A 19,389-nucleotide genomic window follows, 5' to 3' on the forward strand; every position below is an offset into this window, starting at 1 on the left:
AAATAGTAAATTATAATATCAATTAATGTAGTATATATTAGGAAAACTCTTACAAACACCACTTGTCAGCACATGGACGCCATATCGAGAGGCAACAACACCTTGTGCTGGAACATTATTAGTGCACAGGCTGCAGAATACTTGCTTCAACGTCTTACTATAAAGACAGTTTCTAGCAAATAAAAGAGGCCACTTTGATCGTAGCATAGCGAGCATGACACCTAAAAGAGACAAACATTGTCAGTAAGACGTGTCTAAATACTGACATTCCTCAAGGGTAACTGAATAAGTGGGCCAGCACACAACCCCATATAACAAAAACCCCAGTCTTTGCAGCTACATTGACAGAGGTTATGCTAAGCAATTCATCAAACAGCTACAATGCATTGGTGGATAAGTGCCCAAAAGACCCAACAACTCCAATTATGTTACGATCCCGTTAAAAACAGTCAAACATTTTTAAAGAAAGAGCGACTTCATATTAGCTAATATAGAACTTGAAGAATAACACCAGTTTCTTCCGTTTGACATTGGGTTCAGGGAGACATGATTAGGCACCTAGATTTTACCTGACTCAGTGAATTCAGCGTGGATTGTTTCATGTTGATAAGAATTGGATTGTGGTATTAAGATCCCCCTCCCAACGTCCTTCATAATCCTCGTCGGAGAGGTGTACTTTATGTAATATTGGTGTACTCAAGGCACCATTGCAGAATATATTCATCTTTGGGCACTGCTTCACAATAATATGCCACAATGATGGGAACATGAAGGTGCAATTAGTGGGGGAGAAGCTCTCAAGGCTTGGCAAACCATCAAGTGTCAACAGCTGCAGCTTGGGGAAAGAGATCTCCCCTACTCCATTTCCATCATTTGTTACCACGTCTTCCATTGTATCGCAATTTCTTAGCGTTAGCCAAATAAGATGCACCAGACTTGTCATTGCTGAGCAAGTCCCCATATGAACTAAACTAGCGCAATCCCCTACTTCTAATCCCACCAATCTCTGGAATGTAGTTGGGGATGGAAGTACGATTGATAAACTTGAGCACTCCGAAATGAGCAGAGTTTCAATCTGTTTAAGGATTTCAGCCATCAAGGAGCCATCTTTCCAGATTCGTTGGAGTTTACACAGCTTATTCAGCTCAAGTCGCCACAGATTTTTGAGTGTCTTGAGAGATGTTTCCATGTCAGTTGACTCTCCATAGAAAGTTGCTCCCCCATGTCCACACGCATCTTCTGGAAATATCTCCTCAAAGGAACTACAGGACAGAGAAAGCACTTCTAGATTGGGGAATCCGTGAAGGAGGAAGTTGGAGGGGAAAGTGACATTCTCATCATGGTAGCATGCCAAGTCCAGCTCTATGGGATTGCGAAAGACGTAATGGTGCTGCAGTGTCATCATTATAACATCCCCACTCATCAATGTCAATCCCTTCAAGTTTGGTATGACCTATGGGAATTTCTTTTAATTAGGCTACTGGAAGTAAATACGGGGCATAGCCACGGTGCAATAACTAAAGTATCCTTTTATTTTAGGGAAAAGAGGAAAAAGAATCCAAGAGCCAATAGAAGGGATGTTTGTTAAGGGTTTGCCCAATTCAATCAAAATAAGTTTCGCTAATTTAAATAAAGACAGTTATTTCTCAATCATACTCCAGCTATTTCAATAGTCAACTAATTCAATCCAAAAGTTAAAAAACATGAATTTCAACAAGTTCGTAGCAAACAAGTTTTTTTTTATTTAAAAAAACTTATTTATTTTTGAAAATGATGTCACATTTATAGTAAGTAGATGTGTTTCAATAGTAAGAAATTGTATTAATATGTTGCACTCTATTTTCTAAGCTACTGTTCTAATATCTATTTTATTATAGATCATGAGTAGAGTGTGGCTTAACCTTTTTTTCCTCCTCCGAGAAGAATGCATTAAAACCGAACAAATTATTGGCAATAAAACATTTTATAAGTTAAGAAACAAACCAAAAATACGCGACCCCCAAATGCAAGGACGGTTTGAGCGTTCCGTGTGGTTTGAAATGGAACTTAATTATGGGTTGTTATATCACTATTATAATACTCAAATTAAGGTTGATTATTTCGATTAAATGTTATTAACTTCAAAAGTGTTGGCAAGCCATCAGAATAAATGTCGGTAGATTATTAAAGTAGTTGGTGATCATGAAAGTATAAAGACATATAAGTACTTTTCAAGATCTATAATATAAAAGGTTTCTCAGTGACTAAAATCCATAGGTATCTTGATTTGAAATATGTTGGTACATCAATCAATTTAACGTTTGTAATTTAAACTTAAAGTAAGTTATTCAAAAGTCATTGTTTTGTCACAAGAATATTATTGGTTGATTATTAAAGTGATTCGTAATTTTGGAAAGTTGGTACTTTTCAAAATCTTATAAGATAAAAAGTTGGCAAGTAATTAAAATCAGTTTTTATATTACAGATGTTGGTACACCAATCAAATTAAATTTGTAAATTCAAATAAAGTTAGTAATTTCAAATACATTGGTGATCCACAAGAATAATATTGCTAGATTATTAAAGTAGTTGGTAATTTACAAAGTAGAAAAAAGTTTGTGCTGTTTTTTTTTTTTTTTTTTTTTTGAGCAAAAAAAGTTTGTGCTGTTCAAGGCCTACTAATAAATTACTAACACGTGACTAGATAAGCAAGTTATTTGCGGCACTTGACAGTTACCAATCATTTTCACAATGTTTAAGCATGGGACTTTGCTCCATAGCTAAACTAGCAATATGCCACATGAACACAATATATATAGCAATATGCCACATGAACATATATATATTTTTGTTTTAAATTTTAGGGGACGATGTCGATAAAATTAAATTAAGTAGGTATAACCCAGCCATAAGGCACAAGTCGCTATTAGAAGCACGATTATCTATGCAAGTTAATTCAATAATTTGTTTTTTCAAAGTAAAAGCTGGGATGATTTTGAAGAATATGAGCTAGAAATAATTAACCGCAAACGATCTTTAAATTTCAAAGAAATTCGTAGGTTTGGCTCGGTAAGTATTTGTAAGCATGAAATTTTCGACAATTCGAATTTCCAATAGAGAATAACAGAACCAACAAAGGCAATTGCAGAGAGCTAGAATTGAGGACTGTACCTTTTCAAAAGAAAAGAGTGCAGGTTGATTCTCACTGGTACTTGTACCTTGACAGCTTTGGTATTCACAAATAAATGAGAATGACCTCATCTTGCCACAATGTCTTACTCGCAATTTCTTCAAGATTGGCTCTGTTGAAGTATGACTATTCTTGTAGAAGCTCCTTAAATCTGGCAACTCAAGTAATTTGAGATCGGTTAATCGCGGAAAGAAGAGATCCCCTGCATTCATCTCTACTCCGTCTTCCTCCACAATAATTTCTTGCACCCCACACTCCCGTACTAAAAGTTCTTCGAGTTGTGTCATACTTTTTGCCACCGAGTTTGGGAATAAACTTTTGAGCATCTCACACTCAACAATCTTCATGCATCGTAAGCATCCAAAGGTAAGACCTCCTTGAGGATGTCCACTCCACACGTGCTTCATTTTTGGGAGCCGCATTAGAACTAACTCTCTCAATTGAAAAGTGCTTGTAGGACGAGCTTCGCTAAAATTGAACTCTTGGACGTGAAATACCACTTCTAGGGACCCACAATCGGTTACACTTATCTTCTCTAGGTTTTGAAATCTTGTGAGCATAGTATAAGATAAAAATATGGATGAAAGTTTCTCACAATACTTCACTACTAGTGTCTTGAGTTTGTTAAAGGCATTTGAAGCAAGATCATCAAGCCATATCTTCTCCAAGTTATTCATGTGCGAGATCTCCATCGACTCTATATTAGGAAACTTAACCTGTTATTTTTCAATTAAATTATTAGAGCCGATTCTCTATTCCCATAAAAGGGGGGAACTGTAATTTCAAGAAGAAGGAAAATCACTAAACAAGCAGAATCGATAGGATAGAACAAAAAAAAAGAAAGACTAGACGCATGATTTTTTAGTAGATGCCACTCCCTAAAATCCATTCTCCTGCCATATTATTGTTTAGTAGAAAGCATATATTCGTCTAATATATATCAAGCATTATGTTTGAAATGTAGCATAATCCATAACCACATAAGTTAGACAAGCATAATCATGTCACACGTCGGATGTTTCCCGCAAATATCAAATTTAGCCTATCTTTAGATTCCTCAAATGTACTCTCCCATTTCTTTGAACCATTTAAAAAATATAGCTTGTGCATTGTAGGGTGTCGATGCCCACAAAATAAAAACCAATTAGCACAAATCAATGCTTCATGAATCTTGCACTTCAAAATTTTCTTCAACAAAGTATAGACTTCAAGAAAACACAACATACCGACAAAAAAAAAAAAAAAAAAAAACATGACATAAACTAAAGAAAGAAATCCAACAATTAAATCAAAAGATGGTAGGGTGCAGGTATGTACTGTTCAATTTTGATGTTGGACAAGATGCTCCACCACTAGCTGATTTGTTTCTTTATTTATTTTAGTTATTCGATATTATCAAAGATTAAGGAAATTTATCTTGATTATTTCTCTTAATAGGTGCCTACAAAATAAATAGATTGATTTGATTACTAAGTTTGCCTATATGACGTGACTTTTTGCCAGCCTGGATTGGCCCTTCTATCTCTTTCATCTCTCTCTAGTTTATCTCTTTTTTCCCCTTATTATCTTATTTTCCTCCATTTTCTACAAATCTAAACCTAACATTCTTCATGCTTTCATTTAGCACTAGTTGGTAATGGATTTAGATATGTTCTTCATCAATTGGTATCTGAGCTGGATCTCTTCAACATTTAATTGGTATCAAAACATTGCTTCGTGCATGTGGTATTGTCATGCGATGATACTAGACCAAAGGCCAACACTTTGGTTTTCATTTTCGTTGCTACGGTTGCAATTTTGATCTGATATGCTCATGAAGATATATGGCATTGATGTCTATTGAAACTTCAGCCACCATTTTTACTGGTTTGGAGCCACTCTATGCTTGGCCTAATTATCTCTATGAAAAATTTTGCAATATTTATTAAATCTGTTATTCTGAAATTTGAAAAGAGTAGGGGTTATTGCTATTATTACTTCATGTGATTACGATTACAAGGATTACAATGTTATTCTAATAGTGTTGATTGTCAGGAGTAATACGATTATTACCATCCTTACGATTATTATAAATCATTAATAATCCTGAAGAGATTAAAAATTTGTTTAATGATATGAGAGAAAATTCAACAATTTTGATGAGAATTGGATAGATTCAATCAACAATTGTAAGGGAGACATGAAAACGGGCCAAAATCATTTGCCAATGAGCTAAATGACATGGAAAAATATTCTCAACGTCTTGAAGAATTGAATAAGGATCTCTGCTTTTGAGAATAGTGAAGTGAGTAGTAAAATTCTACAGATAATCTGGATGAATTTATTGAAGCACCTTTTGATATTTAATAAATTCATAAACGTAATTTCTCCTATTGATGATTCACAGAAGAGAAAAATTCGTGATGCTAAAATTTGTTCTATAATACTTCGTATAGCCTTATACTCCCTAGGTGCATATCCAAATCAGGCGTTCTGCATGTCACGAAGATTTTTTGTAGGGCAAAAGTTGTGGTATTATCTCTTACTCACAGGAAGAGCCACCAGAGAAAGGATTTGACTTCATTTCGGTGGGAAAGATTGATGTATGACATGATTCTCCAACCACTTTGCTGATTTGTATCTTCAATTAGTTTATTAAATTTGATACTATTAATAATTTAAGATACTTATCTTGATTTATTTCTCTTATTTTAGATATGCTTACTTAGTTTGAACTCTTGTTTACTTGTAAATATTGACCTAGATACTTGTTTTCTTCAGTTTTGAGGATGAATTCATTCACTAATGAGTTTCCCTACGTCGCATTTCTTCTTCCTCATCTGCATTGGCATCTCTCTCTCTCTCTCTCTCTCTCTCTCTACCCCCTATTTTGGCTACCTGATTTCCCTTCAATTTCCGTGATGTGTAGCTCTTCTAACTTTGGAAATGCAAGCCACCAAAAAATATGCAATATGGTTTAAGGACAAAGCACTAAAAACAAAGTAAAATAACATATAAGATAAATCGGGAGATGATACCTTCTCATCAAATAGAGGTTGTAACCCATCACTAGCACAACTCACTGAGCAGAAACTGATCAAATTCTCAAGGTCACCAAGCTTGAGTGTGCTTAACTGATGGAACTTCAAAGTCTCTAAGGTTTTCCATTTTCCTTCTTCCATCGCAATTATGCCCCGTAGGTTGTTGCAACAGGAAACATCAAGCACCGCAAGTTTATCGAGAATTTCAGCCATGGCACTTGAGAAGAGATATGGCAAACTGTGACAACCCTTTACGTTCACTTCCATCAGACTAGGAAATGCCAAGGTGACTTTGCAATCACTCTCCAAAATGTCTCTCAGCCTTGATAGATTCAACAACGTCAATTCTCTTAATGCAGGGAGGACCAACGGCTTTTGCCTTTTCTCAGCTCTGAGATTTATGGGTTCAAATAATGCTTCCAAGGAGGGACACCCGACTGCCTTAATTTTATTCAGGCTCTGCAACATATCCATTGAATTTGACGAAAAAACATGTGACAAATTTTCACAAAGTTCAACAGTGAGGGATGCAAGTTTGTAGAAGGACTGTCCGTGGAGTTGACTGTGCCATATCCTCTTTAATTGGCACATGGAAGAAAGCTTCAATTCCTCCAAGCTTGGAAAAAGAACCTGTGTAAAAACATTGTATATGTAAAATGGCTGAAATTTTTGGTATATAATTTTATTATGCCGAAACTCGGGGGCAAGGGCAAACTTTGGGAATGACCAGCTGTGAGTTTGTTTTTCCACTATGAAGTGCCAATCTTTTGGTACAAAATAATGATCAAATTTCTACTAATTTGCTTCACTGACTAGAATAAAAGAATGATCAATAGAAAAATACTATAGATGCTTACCTTTTCATTGAAGAAGCCAGGCAAGGACAAGCCAGAGTTGATATGACCAAATGCTTGTTGTAAACCTGTATCATTTGTCATCAATTGTTGCCTTCCTTCGAATGAAGAAAATGTCATCATTTTGATGCATTCGGAAATTGTCAGTCTTGTTAAGGATGGAAAGTGAATACAGTACTTTCCATAAGAGAATGTCTTGAGATTTGGCAATTCCACAAGAGACAAGGAGGTTAACGAAGGAAACTCAAAAGTGTCAGTGGTTGTAGCTTCCACTAATTCTTCTTCTTGCGCATACATAACTTCTTCCATCAAGTACACAATTCACTATTTCGATTTCTTTTATCTGCACGAGTGCTTTAGCCATGGAAGAAGAAAAAAGAAACCTCAAGTTCTCACAATTTTGCACCTTCAGTGCCTTTAAGTTTCGAAAGCACAATGCTCTGCTTGGATCCTTGGTCCATATGTGTTCCAAATTTGGTAAGCCGCTCAAGGTCAATCTAGTCAATCGACATAGAATCTCAACATCCCCCATAATTGTCAGTTCCTCAAGGTCGAATACTTCTCGTATTAATTGACATTTTTCAACGGTTATAGCCTCCAAATTTTGTAGCTTTATTAGCTGCAAAGGGTGAATAACACCACACTCAAAACAATGCTGTTAACTAGAAACTGTGAATACGAGTTGCATGTGAAATAATAACAGAAGAAATATTTTCTCATGACAGATCTAAGGATAATGGAAGATGAAGCGGGGTAGTGATTTTGAATTTTCTCTTATTCTTCTTTAAAATTATCTACTTTACACTTACTGATCATTTACCTATTATGTATTTGGACTTTATTATACATACATTAACAAGAATGAATTATTGAGGTTATTGAATTTACCCTCACATTTTATGCAATCTGCCTAAATTTTAGAAATTCATGGCATAGGCTCAATTGATTTTTTGATCATTGATTGTAGTCCGATACAATATCTCAAACGACAGTGCAAAAAACAATCTTAATGATTTTCTCTGGAATTGTTATAAACTAAGTTGATAAATTGATTAAAAAAATACTTTTAATTGATTAGCACGTGTCAGTTGAGCTTGGCATTTTTTTCCAAACTATTTCCAAAAAAAAAAAAAAAAAAAAAAACCTCTTATCGAAGAGTAAAAAAAAAGTTATTATAAATTTATGAGAGAAATACTAAAGTAGTCCTAAGATTTTACTGTACCCATGCATAGCACTAAAAGATCCATTATTTTCTGGTATTGATGTAAAGCGGAATAGATGCCACATCGACCAAATGTTAGAAAAAGGGTTCATCTCCATAAGATCCATTGGTGGCTGTAATATCCATGAATTGGTCATAACAGCGCCATATGGTCATCAAAGTCAATTTCATCAAAGCATTTAGTTTTAAAATATGAGGACCCAAGATACGCTTCCTCGTCATAAAAAAGTTGCTTACTTTATGTAAAATGTAGAAAGTTTTAGTCATGTGGCCAAGAAAAAGAATTGATTAATTTGATAATAATTTTAACCGAGAATAACGCTTTTGTGGTTTGGGTCACGTGATAAACATTATTATAAAAAATAATTAGAAAAGGGTTTCCAATTTTTTATTTTATACTAACAGAATAGATATAAAATTTGATGATTCCAAACAATAGTGCACAAATGAATGCTAGATGTGTTTCTAGTTAATACTTTCAAGGCGACATTCTATTACAGGAAAAATAAATTTAAACATGTGCCACACACATAAATTCTACTAGGAATATTGGAAAAGCTGCCAGAATGAAGATTTGTGGTAAATTTGTTCACTACAAAAAGGTCCACAGCTCACATAAATTAGAAAAAAAAAAATTAATTGTTCCACTAACATCTCAATAAAGTACCAAGAGTAACAAACGCAAATTGGCCTTATTATATTTGAATTTTCATTCCTTCGTCACATAATAGTTCCATCAACTAACATAAAAGAGTAAAGAAAATTTTTATATGATGGAACATTGTAGAACCACATTTCCACTAAGGTCCGTTCACCTACCCAAACTTTTTACAATTATGGGAACAACTTAATCGTCTCAATTGCATTAGCATTGATGTACTTAAGATGAAAATTGCAAAATAATTTAAAGTAATCAATTGATCTGGATGTCTCTTCCCACATAATCACTAAGTTCAATTCACAGGGATTTTTTTTTTTTAGTTCTGGTTTTTCCCCTTTAATCACGTGGATGTAATAGAATCTTACAATTTTTCATAATTACTAAATGAAGGCCATACAAATTATATACGTCGTATATACCTTCTTTATGTTACAATTATATCCATAATGTATGTATGTGTATATACTTTACCATAAAGCAGTGATAAACTTTTAGACTATTTAAAAAATTGATTCATCACATGGTGCTTCTTTAACTATGTTGATAACATAACTCATATAAAATGGGATGTAATTAACTAATATGAATGTTTTTATGCATTCACATATCACATAGCAATTACATTTTGAAAAATTAAATCATTATTTTGTCTTAATTGAAAGAATCTGTATATATTTCCAATTTCTCTATGTGCTAGTAGGCTCCTCTAAAATACCCATGCATATAATTTCATTTACTATAAAATGCAAAACGTGTCACACCAGTACTCACCCACATATCAAATTGAGATAACTCTGAAGTCAATAGTTCAATGTGTTTATAAATCAAATGTTTAAGTAATCACAGTCGAATAAAATCAATAGTTTTTAGCACAAAATACTAATCGATTCAACTGTTGGTAAATAAATTTTTCGTATAGTTGATAAATGCATATTACTTTATCAAATTACACAAAAGTCCTTACATTATATCTCCAAAGTAAATATTTCAACAAGTCAATACTTTTTTAAGTCGGCCCAACGCGTGGGAACTAAATTAATTGAAGGCAATGTTCATATTTGTAACTCGTGGATCTCAAGACTAGGTAGAGAAAGTATTCTCCAATTAGGATGGCATGGATGGTGGATAATATGACCATTTTAGAAAATATGAAATTTACCTGTTGTTTGTCGAAGAGTACGACCGAATGGTCCATAGTTTTACAAAAGCTTGTCATCTCTGGCAAGTTTCGTAATGTTAACCTACGCAAATTGCATGACTTCACTTTGGGATCAACATCTATTTCATCTCCGTCTTCGTCTGCCTCGGCATTTGCGACAATTTGCTTTATCAAGTGACATTTACTTATTTCAATCTCTTCTAGCTGCAAGAAGTTTCCTATCACGGAGGAAGGAAACAAATATTTGATTCCACCACAGCTATTCATTTTCAAAATCTTTAATATGCTGAAGGATTCTAAGGCAAGGCGACCGCAACAAATCTTCTCCAAGTTGTTTAGATTCTCGAGAAACAACGATTCCAATCTCGTAAATGCAGTGCACTGAATGTCCTCCGTGGAGTGAACAACGTACTGAAGTGAGGGGCTATTTTGTATGTGAAGATGCTTCAATTCCTGAAAACCTCCGAAGCACAAATTGTGCATGCTGTGATTATCTTGCAATCCCGCCAAGTTGAGATATTGTGTTCTTTGCAAACATCTCCGCACCCACACTTCACGAAGAAGATTGCCCGAATCTAGCTTGAGTTTTAAAGTTCTGGATTCTTCGTATTCATCTGACCAATCCCAAATGTCCCCAATTAGGATTTTATGCTTATTTAGTTTCCCAAATGGTAAGTCTCTTGAGAGACTGGCTAAACGAGGAATGGCGATGTATAAAGTGCTCAACTTATTCATGCTCTTGAACTCAGCCAGGCTAGCATTGCTTCGCGGGGTTTCATCCTCGGCTTCCCACTGATCAAAACTATATTGCATATACAGTTCTTCTAAATTAACCAAGCTTTCGAGCATGCCAGGTTCAATAACTCTAAGCTCGGTGCAGCTTCGCAAGTCCAAAAATCTCAATTCAGTTAGTTCACCCATTTCTTTGGGCAGCCGAGCAATTGTAGAGTTTAAAAAACTGAGGAACTGCAATCCTTTTAGCTTTCCAAGAGTAGTCACGTCCTCCAAACAGCATGAATCAAGACATAGTGACGTGAGGTTTTTAAGTAACTCCATCGACGAAGGTAGGGAGGTAAAAGATAAGCCAGTCAAGTCCAAGACTTGGAGCTCCTCCATAGATTCGAAAAATGACTCGGGCATTTTGAGAAATCGGTTGTGTTCTAATAACAGAAGAATCCTCATGTTTGGGCAGTCCAATTTTTTAGGAAGTTCATCAATGCCAACATAATTGAAGGCCATTGCAGTGCATTTTCTGAGATCATTCTTCGACCACTCTTTAAACCCAAAATCCTTTCTCCCAACCAAGGTGTTCCATTCCATGCCAATAAATTTGTTGCGCATATAGACAACCACGTCAATAAATAAGTCATGCATGCTCAACTGTTCCAGGTCATCACTACCTAGCAACAAAGAAGAGTCAAGCAAGTGATGTAGATCCATAATCAACCTATTTCTAGCGTTTTCGATGGTCTGGCTGAATTTTTCATATAAACCCAAACCCATGCAATAGACAAGGGTATGACTTATGTCCGGTCTCCCAGAGTCTAGAGCACAAACCAAGAACAATGATTTGATCCTCTCATCTTGTAGGTCATTGTAATTTTGTTCCACTATTGATTTTACAGTTGTCCCTTCTGCATTGGTCAAAGCATTCCTCCATTCAGGCATATCTCCACACTTCAACCTTTTTGCCACCGAGACAATCAAAAGAGGCAAGCCTCCACAGTTCTTGACCACTCCATCCACCAAGCTCTCAAATTTAGGGTTGTTAATTGTGTTCCCCACTATCCTTTCAAAAAGGATTCGTGCTTCTCCATGCTTTAACACATTGAGATAAAATTCTCGGTCAGAGCTCATCTCAATGTACAAAACATCTCGATATCTAGACGTTAGCAATAGTTTGCAGCCTCTTGCTTTATTATCATATCCGCAAGGGATTCCGACTTCCTTCAACTCTAACTTCGTCCACAAATTATCTAAAATTATGAGAACCTTTTTCTCAGAATATTTCTGTAACATCTTGCATAAACAATGTGCTCTCCCACGAACAGTTTCCTCATTCACTAGCTTTAGACCCAGTGCATTAGCAAGTTCTCCTTGGATTCTTTTTACATCTAAATCGCGTGATACATTTGCCGTGGCAACCACGTCGAATAGCTGCTCTTCCTTAACTTGCCTTTCTACGTCCTCCATAAGCTTCGTCTTGCCAACCCCACCCGGTCCATACACTCCAATCACACAGACCTTGTCATCAGTTATAGCCTTAATTACAACCTCTATGATTGAAGCCCTCGACTCCGGGACATCTTCCTTCCTGTCAACAGATCTTGCAGCGAAAGTGGTAGTGGTGACGGTTCCTTTGGGAGTATTCTCATAATAGACCTTCTGGAAGATACTATTTTTGCTTTCCTTATGGAGTCCTTGGATGACTTGAGTCATCTTTTTCACCTTCCTACCAATAGGATGGCGCACCATGGGGTTGGGAAGCCACCCACAGAAGCAAGCATCTTTTGCACTTTCATTACGTTTTAACAGGTCATCTGCCTTCTCGGTCTCGTCCTTCACACTCTTCAACCAATTCTCAACATCCACGTCTATAAGTTTTCCGTCATACATGGCTTCATCAACGGAGCTTTGCACCCTTTGCCTCGCAGTCTCTAGTTCTTTGACTCCATTTTTGAGTTCTTTGACATAGCTCTTGTAGCACAACACGTACTCAAATTGGCGTCCAATGGGAGCAAAGAGGCACTCGCCGAGTTTCGACAAAAGATTCGACGCAACAGGGTAAACAATTGCCTCGGCCATAATCTCTTCTTTAATTTTTCAAATTTCTTTTTTCCCCCTTCTTTTTTTCCTCTTCTTGCTGCCTCCTTTTATTGGTCGCTTAAACAAATGGGTGCGGAGAAAACTGAGGTGAGAACAGAACTAATCGGTTAGAATTGTGAAACAAAACCAGAGAAAGAGAGAGAGAGACTGGAGTGTACGGAAGCAGGAGCGATGTAAATAAACAGAGACTGAGGAATGTCAGCAACATAGAACGCAGAGTTATTTAGAAAAACACTTGGTCGCTCAATGATGGCTCACCGCGCCCGATGCACCCAAGTAACATGTTACTGGTTTACATGGAGAACTTGCGAATGATCTCACGTGGAGGAGGCAACACGTTGCTGCTCCACCATGTGCACTAGAAGCCTAATTTTTTTTTTTTTTTTTTTTGTTCCTGTTGTCCATGTTATCTTTCATACTAGCTCAACAGTTATCGTTTCTTTTGAAAATTGACAGGCATAATCATTTTGAACTTTTTCTCAGTATTTCAAAGCTTAAACGTCTCTTTTCATTTTCATGATTTCACAAGAAAGCAATAAGTAGAGGTTACAAATTAAAAGATGCCGGGTACTTGTTAGAGAGCTAGTAATTGTTTTGATGTTTCTACCATCCACCACTTGTTTTGATTTAGAAAAGCTTGGTCGCTCAATGATGGCTCACCGCGCCCGATGTAACATGTTTGGTTTTGGAGAAGAATGATCTACGTTGCTGCTCCACCATGTGCACTAGAAGCCTAATTTTTTTTTTTTTTTTTTTTTGTTCCTGTTGTCCATGTTATCTTTCATACTAGTCGTTTCTTTTTGACATAATAGACTTTTTTAAAAGATAATTTCTTTAAAATGTCGTGTTGACCATAGATTAAAAGATAATTTCTTTAAAATGGCCACATCCAAATATGAGAAACTCTAAATTAAAGTATAATGTTGCTCCAAGTAAAAATTTTGATGCTTTCTTTATTTTAAATAAAATAAATAGGGTGGGGCAATTTTTATCCCCTCTTTGGCTTGGGACAAATATTTTATTTGATCAAAATAACCTTCTATGTTTGGAAACAAGCTGAATCACCATTTCACCCTACTTTTTTTTCTCTCTAATCTCCTCTTCACCTTCTATGTTTATTTAAAATTGACTCTATATCCTTCCATGTTTGAAAATCAATTCCTCATCAATTAACCATGCTTGTCATAATTTCTGATGGATTAAATTTTGTAAAATTATTAAGTTTGTAATTTTGGTCCATAAAATATTTCTTTCCTTAGATAGTTAATTCTACAATGTAGCTTTTTCTATTCAACTTAATCATAGCAGGACGATGCTTTTCGACTTGAACAAAGTTCACATTGTCCTTACTCTCTCTGTCGCACATATGCGCACAACACAAATACACAAATTCATCGTTCATCAATAAAAAAAAACTTGCAATTGAGAAATTGATTAGTTGATAATTGTATAATACAAGGGGCAAATGATGAGGACAGAAATCATCACAGCGGTTCTGTCCAACTAGCCCAGATGAATAATTGCAAATGACCATTAGACAAACACGAAAAAACAAGACAACATAAAATCACAACTTTATTGACACACAACTTGGTATTAAGAAATTAATTAGTTGAGAACTAGTGTGTAATATCAGAGGGAAACAAAATGATGAAGGGCAACAGACATCATCAGGTATCTTGATCCCCCTAACGCATCGCGCGCCATCCGCTCGACGAGATGCCTAAGCTAGATCTAAAAGTTCGTGTTGAGAAAGTCCGTTCCCCGAGCTCCGATCGATTGTCTACTCGCCGTCTGGGTGTCACGCGGAGGGTCGAGACAGGGGAGACGGCCTTGGGGAGGCCTTGGGTCGAGCGGCTTCCATCGGCCATGCCTGGCCGAGCCAAATCTCGGCCGAAGTAGGGGAGGCCGAGCTGGTACTTGGCTGGCGACGGTGGTCGGCCGAGAAGTGGCCCTCGGGCTGGGCTGGCCGTGACGTTGCTGAACTGGGTGCGTGGCCAGCCCGAGGCGAGCGGCCGCACTCGCCACGGCCGCCCCCGTCGGGGCGAGGTCGACAGAGCGCCGCGAGAGGCAGGGGCAGGAGAGCAAGTCGGGTTTGCCTGGGTACCGTCTCGGTTCATTTTGTATTTGATTTAGGACTTGGGCTTATTCTGCTTTCGCAGGGTTAGTTCATTTTGTTTGCCGGACGGGCCCCATTTCAGACCCAGACGGGCCCCTGGTAGGCGACCCCGGTCGGTTCCCACCGAGGGTTCCAACTCGGGTCCTTTTTTGTATATTATTATATTATTTTAATATTTAAAAAATATTTTATTAAAAATCAGAAGAATTTTATTTTTTCCTAAGAATTTAGCAAAAGGCTTAAAAATGGCTTTTGAGTATTTTTCTCTTGAAAGTGCATGAAAAATCCAATAAATAAAAATAAAACATTGATGTTTAAATAAGATTAGATATCGAAATGACATTAGTTGATTAACTAGGGCAAACAAGTCCTTAGAAAAATGTTGAATAAAAATCTAAAATACAATCATTTTTTCAAATAAGGATTTGAAGAGGGTATTATTTCAAATAATGGCCCAAAGTGCTCTCATTTTCTTATATAAGGATACGGAATAAATCTTATTTTAAATAAGAGTTTGAGTGCTCATATCAATCTCAAAGAATGGCTTAAATTCATCCTCTGTAAAGGGCAATTTCATCTTTTAAAATTTTAAAATTTTTCCTTTATCTTTCTCTACTTGGAGGGCGACGCCCATTCTTTCTGGACATAGTCATCCAAGGAAACTATGTATTCTTCCAAGGCGGATTTCTTATGCTTTAGTTGAGTAGGTTCTTTTCATAAAAAAACAACAACAAAAAAACTTAAAAGAAGGAAAATACATTGCTTCCTCCCACCTATGGCCACCGCCCTATCGTTGGTGGGGTAGCAGCGAAGGCTAGCAAGTCGCCAATGCCAAGGTGAGGGCTATACACCCTCGCCGACCAAATGGCTTGATGACATCCTAAATAAGAGGGTTATCGACATATGCTCCTCATAATTATATTCTACATTTAAGTAAATGCATCAAATTAATGGGCTAATTTGAAGTTTTATTATCAATCAAGTTAAGAAAAATAGACAAATACCTTTTTTATTCATATAATTTAACCGAAGCAAAAGGCTCTTAAACCTGATTTAAAATACTTAAATTTTTGTAAATAGCCATAACCTCACAATTCTATAATTTTTTTTCTTTGTATCATTACTCATTAGTGAAGATGAAGTGCAAACAGCCCATCACAAAAACTCTCAATCGTTACCTGATATGTTATTTTAACATACTCGATTACTTTTTCTCCAATTCATCAATAGATTAAACTGTCAAAATGTTACATTTATCAAATTCAATTTTTTGGCAGTCAAACATAATTTTAAGCTGCACCTTTTATTTATAAGTTGCCACTATTGATCCTAAATCAATTTTGATGAGTCCAAAACTCTTTTTGTATGTTTATAATCGTCACAATGGAAATGTTTTCTGCAAGTTTGTGCAAGTTGGAAAGGGTTAAAAATAGTGGGCTTGTCTAAAAGCATATCTAGGTACCCGGCTAAGTAATGACGGGATAGCTGGCCAGAGTTGGCCCAATACACGGCTCGACAATTTAAATTTGAATTTCGTTCGCCCAATCTCAGCCGATTTTTACCACCAATGGAAATTAGACGTGAGAGTTTGTATTCCAAAAAATAAGGCAGCCATTGTCTTGGGCATGTGTGTACATGAAAATACTTGCAAAATCTCTCTTGTATTCACTATGCAAATTAACTTCTTGTGAGAGAAATTGTTTGTAAATGAGTTCACCTTGCTTGCAGAGGAGCGTTGGCTCCATTATAAACCAACCTTTATACAAGACTTCAAAAATAGTGGGATGGCCATAAATACCAAATGGTCTTGAGAAGCGAAGTAGGTGCCGATTCGGGTCAAACCACTATAAATCGGTTAACCATCAGTCTTCCCTAACTTCTTTAAATTTATTCGTGCCAAGCATTTCATCTATTGTTTGTGTAAAAATCTTTTCGGTGGTTAACTCGGTCAAGCACCTTAATGTTTTAAGAGAATTATGAAAATCTTTACCATTGGAAAATCATGTGTACGAAAAATTGGCTTGAAACTCTTGCATGGATGAAAATGGTCTATATATTGATTTACCATGCAGGATTTTTTTAGTCAAAATGCTTTCATGACCTGAAATTAAGTGAATAATGTCAATTTAACCTTAGAAAAAATGGAGGATCATGATGAATATTTATTCAAAATGAGTAATCTGACATCGTTGTCGATGGCTCAACCTAATGCTCGAGGGCAAGTCTCGCTTGACTCATAAGAGCAACATATTTTTTATGGTGAGGTAAGTTTCGAAAAAGAAATAAACCGTGCTAACTATTTAGCAGTTGAAAAAACACCATCGTTAACTAGGTTTGTCGTTGAAAAATCGCCAAAAAAAAAAAAAAAAATTGGTTAAAGAAATACTTAAGTCGTAGTTAGTTACACCCAATTGAAAAGTGTTTCTTGAAAAGAAGAAATTTTAATAGAATGGTGGTCCCTCGTTCTAGCTAAGCTGAATATGCAATTCGCCCAAGCTAGGCCGAATTGTAAAAAGTTCGGAGAACTTGGCCACGATAATAGGAGTAACTGAGAGGAGCCCGTGATGAGTTGCATTCGCCCTTGGAGCTGGAAGTTACGAAAGAGGAGGAATGACGAATGGAGTTGTGTGGGCGATTGTTGTCCATATAGGGAACGCTTATTACTAATATTAGGTTTATAAATACCAGTGTTTTAGGATTGTAAAGCTCTCTCTTTTGACAATCAAACATATCTATAATCTATGTTTAACTACATCAATTTACCTATCGCACAATATATTTTTGCCATACAATTATATATTTTTTTATAATTGTTTATTTTTTTCAATATTCAGTTTCACATAAATTTGGACCCGGTCGGATCCTCACTTCATGCACTTTGTGTGCGAGGCATAGAACCATGGAGTGAGGGCCGGTATGCTATTTCACCAGGGTCAACCAATCCAACAATTTATACCAACCAGTTTTAATAAAAAGAAAATGGTAAGAAGAATGAGTAATATGTGTAATGAAAATTGCAAAAAAGTCACATGCGAATTTCGTTCCTAACATTTTTATGCTTTAAATGATATTAGATGATCTGCAACGAGTAATAATCAAATGTTTGTGTTTGAGAATAAATTACCTTGAAACAAATCAAGTTGTGTTCGAGTCCCGAAAGATGGTGCAATCAAAGGATTATCTTCACGCTTAGCTTCGAGCTATCAAACCAAATATGTCAGAACATAAAAGGAGCCTCTCGGTGATTTTTGGTGATTGGGGATGGTGTTCTTACCGATGTGTTTCTCCTCTTAAAGCACAAGCCCTTGGCACTTCAACAAGCTTTTGCCTTTTCTCTTGCCCCAAAGAATGATCCACGTGTGCTTAGAATCCACGCTATCTTTAAAGAGGCAATTTACTTCTTTAGCCCTCCACTATGTCCAAAACCACCAAAACAATCCTTCGAAACAGCCAAAACTATCCTTCCCTCTACCGTGTCCAAAACTACCAAAACAATCCTTTCCTCTAAATTGGCAAGAATACCACCCTATGGTAGACTCCAGAGATATTTTGGTAGTTGTCTTTGGAATAGGATCGATGGCCACACAAATCAAGGTGAAGATGGGCAACGTGTTGGCTTCCCTCCACAATAGTGAAAAGAATCGATACTTGCATTAGTGTCAAGGTGTCGATTGTGAAAATAAACTTTTGACATGTTGCTCTTTGAGAGTTATGTAACGTTAAAAAAGATGATAGATGTGGAGAGGGGAATAGAATTTGAGACTTGCAGATGACTTTCTTAAAGATTTTATTATCCTCGCGGCCCCACTATGGTGAGAGAAGATTAGAGCATCCAGAAAAATCTATTAATAAAGTTTACGCATAATGTTTAGAGAAAATGAAATCTCTAGTATCTATACTTTTTTAATTTGTTTGATGCCATCCATGTATTTTTTTTTACCAAAAAAATCACAAGCACTTAGTGTGTGAGAGATAGAAGAATGGCTGAAGCTACAGCAGCAATGAAAATTTAACAACATAGAAGACTTATTTTTCATCACCAAACGTAGCTAAGGTACATTAAATGCTAATACAATATTGATGTATTTCATCTTTCTTGGGGAAGAAATATTAAAATTTTCCGTTGTTTCTCGTTTCTTCTCTCGTCCAGCCCAAGCCCTCTTGCACTTAAACCAGATCTCGTGATGGATTCCGTTTCTTTGATGAGTCAATTTGCTTCTTTAAACCTCCCAACACCAGCTAAGCCATCCCTTCCTCTGAATCGAGGCCGCACAAAATCAAAGTCAAGGACATTTAGAAATGATGAGGACAGAATTCATCACTCTAGTTTTGTCCAACTTGCGCACATCCATGATTGCA

At 36.3% G+C, this 19,389-nt stretch overlaps 2 protein-coding genes across 2 annotated transcripts; both read right to left on the bottom strand.

The window, feature by feature from the left end:
• Positions 1-598: 598 nt before the first annotated feature.
• LOC120290640 lies at positions 599-7,127 on the bottom strand. Its single transcript, XM_039306989.1, has 3 exons — positions 7,047-7,127; positions 6,187-6,819; positions 599-1,390 (listed from the first exon to the last, which is right to left on the bottom strand). The coding sequence occupies exons 1-3, from the start codon at positions 7,125-7,127 to the stop codon at positions 599-601; spliced, it is 1,506 nt and encodes a 501-aa protein (XP_039162923.1).
• Positions 7,128-7,190: 63 nt separating this feature from the next.
• Positions 7,191-18,360, bottom strand: LOC104428124 (probable disease resistance protein At4g27220). Its single transcript, XM_039303872.1, has 3 exons — positions 18,155-18,360; positions 10,086-12,993; positions 7,191-7,662 (listed from the first exon to the last, which is right to left on the bottom strand). Exons 2-3 carry the CDS (start codon positions 12,888-12,890, stop codon positions 7,297-7,299), a joined length of 3,171 nt encoding a protein of 1,056 aa, XP_039159806.1. The 5' UTR covers positions 12,891-12,993; positions 18,155-18,360; the 3' UTR covers positions 7,191-7,296.
• Positions 18,361-19,389: the final 1,029 nt, after the last annotated feature.

This window comes from Eucalyptus grandis, chromosome 2, assembly GCF_016545825.1.
Source record: "Eucalyptus grandis isolate ANBG69807.140 chromosome 2, ASM1654582v1, whole genome shotgun sequence".
Taxonomy (NCBI): Eukaryota; Viridiplantae; Streptophyta; class Magnoliopsida; order Myrtales; family Myrtaceae; genus Eucalyptus; species Eucalyptus grandis.

Coding starts and splice junctions, on each gene's coding strand:
- LOC120290640 (XM_039306989.1), bottom strand. CDS start 7,127: ATGACAAATGATACAGGTTTACAACAAGCATTTGGTCATATCAACTCT. Junction 6,820..7,046: donor CTGGCTTCTTCAATGAAAAG/GTAAGCATCTAT, acceptor GTTTTTACACAG/GTTCTTTTTCCAAGCTTGGA. Junction 1,391..6,186: donor AACCTCTATTTGATGAGAAG/GTATCATCTCCC, acceptor ATGACACTGCAG/CACCATTACGTCTTTCGCAA.
- LOC104428124 (XM_039303872.1), bottom strand. CDS start 12,890: ATGGCCGAGGCAATTGTTTACCCTGTTGCGTCGAATCTTTTGTCGAAA. Junction 7,663..10,085: donor TACTCTTCGACAAACAACAG/GTAAATTTCATA, acceptor CACCCTTTGCAG/CTAATAAAGCTACAAAATTT.